Source organism: Sinocyclocheilus rhinocerous, unplaced genomic scaffold (assembly GCF_001515625.1).
Source record: "Sinocyclocheilus rhinocerous isolate Xijiao unplaced genomic scaffold, SAMN03320098_v1.1 scaffold26444, whole genome shotgun sequence".
Lineage (NCBI taxonomy): Eukaryota > Metazoa > Chordata > Actinopteri > Cypriniformes > Cyprinidae > Sinocyclocheilus > Sinocyclocheilus rhinocerous.
The window spans coordinates 1-670 of record NW_015645835.1 but is presented as its reverse complement, the minus strand read 5'-3'; the positions used below and the strand labels follow the sequence as shown (position 1 = coordinate 670).

The 670-nt window shown below is 45.7% G+C and overlaps 1 protein-coding gene across 1 annotated transcript; it reads left to right on the top strand.

The window, feature by feature from the left end:
- Positions 1–216: 216 nt before the first annotated feature.
- On the top strand, positions 217–626 carry LOC107706927 (ras/Rap GTPase-activating protein SynGAP-like; the record flags this gene model as incomplete). Its single annotated transcript, XM_016510781.1, has 2 exons — positions 217–428; positions 511–626. Coding segments are annotated over 2 exons (328 nt in total), but the record flags the coding sequence as incomplete, so codon positions are not given.
- Between the last annotated feature and the right edge of the window lie 44 nt (positions 627–670).

Below are 670 nucleotides of genomic sequence, written 5' to 3'. Positions count from 1 at the left end.
CGCCCTCTAGCGGCGAAAATTACATATTGTGCCTTTAAATAAAATGTTTTGAATAATTAACATATTTTAAAATAAATGCATTTCTTTATGAAAAATATTTTAAATTATATTTTGCATAAAGAAAGCCAAAATCATAATGGCTTTATTTAGTTAAATTTCTGAACATGTTGTTGGCAGCATTTACCCTCATGCTCATTTTCTACTCTTTCTGTGCAGGTGCGCGAGTACGAGGAGGAGATCCACTCTCTGAAGGAGCGTCTGATGATGTCCCACCGTAAGCTGGAGGAGTACGAGCGCCGGCTGCATTCGCAGGAGCAGCAGACCAGTAAGATCCTGCTGCAGTACCAGAGCCGGCTGGACGACAGCGAGAGACGCCTGCACCACCAGCAGGTGGAGAAAGACTCGCAGATCAAGGGCATCATCAACAGGTCAGACACGTGCCGCTCGCTCGTGACTTTGTCCCTGCGATTACCAGAGCATCCTGGGAATGGGTGTGTGTGTGTGTTGCAGGTTGATGGTGGTAGAGGATGAGCTGAGGGGAAGTGGAATGCCTGACCTCAAAACCAGAATATTCACAGAACAGGTTTGTCACACGCACACCGGGAAACCACAGGGATTAAAGTTACGTCAGTTCATAAAGACAGTCACTTGCTTCATTCCTGAATGAATC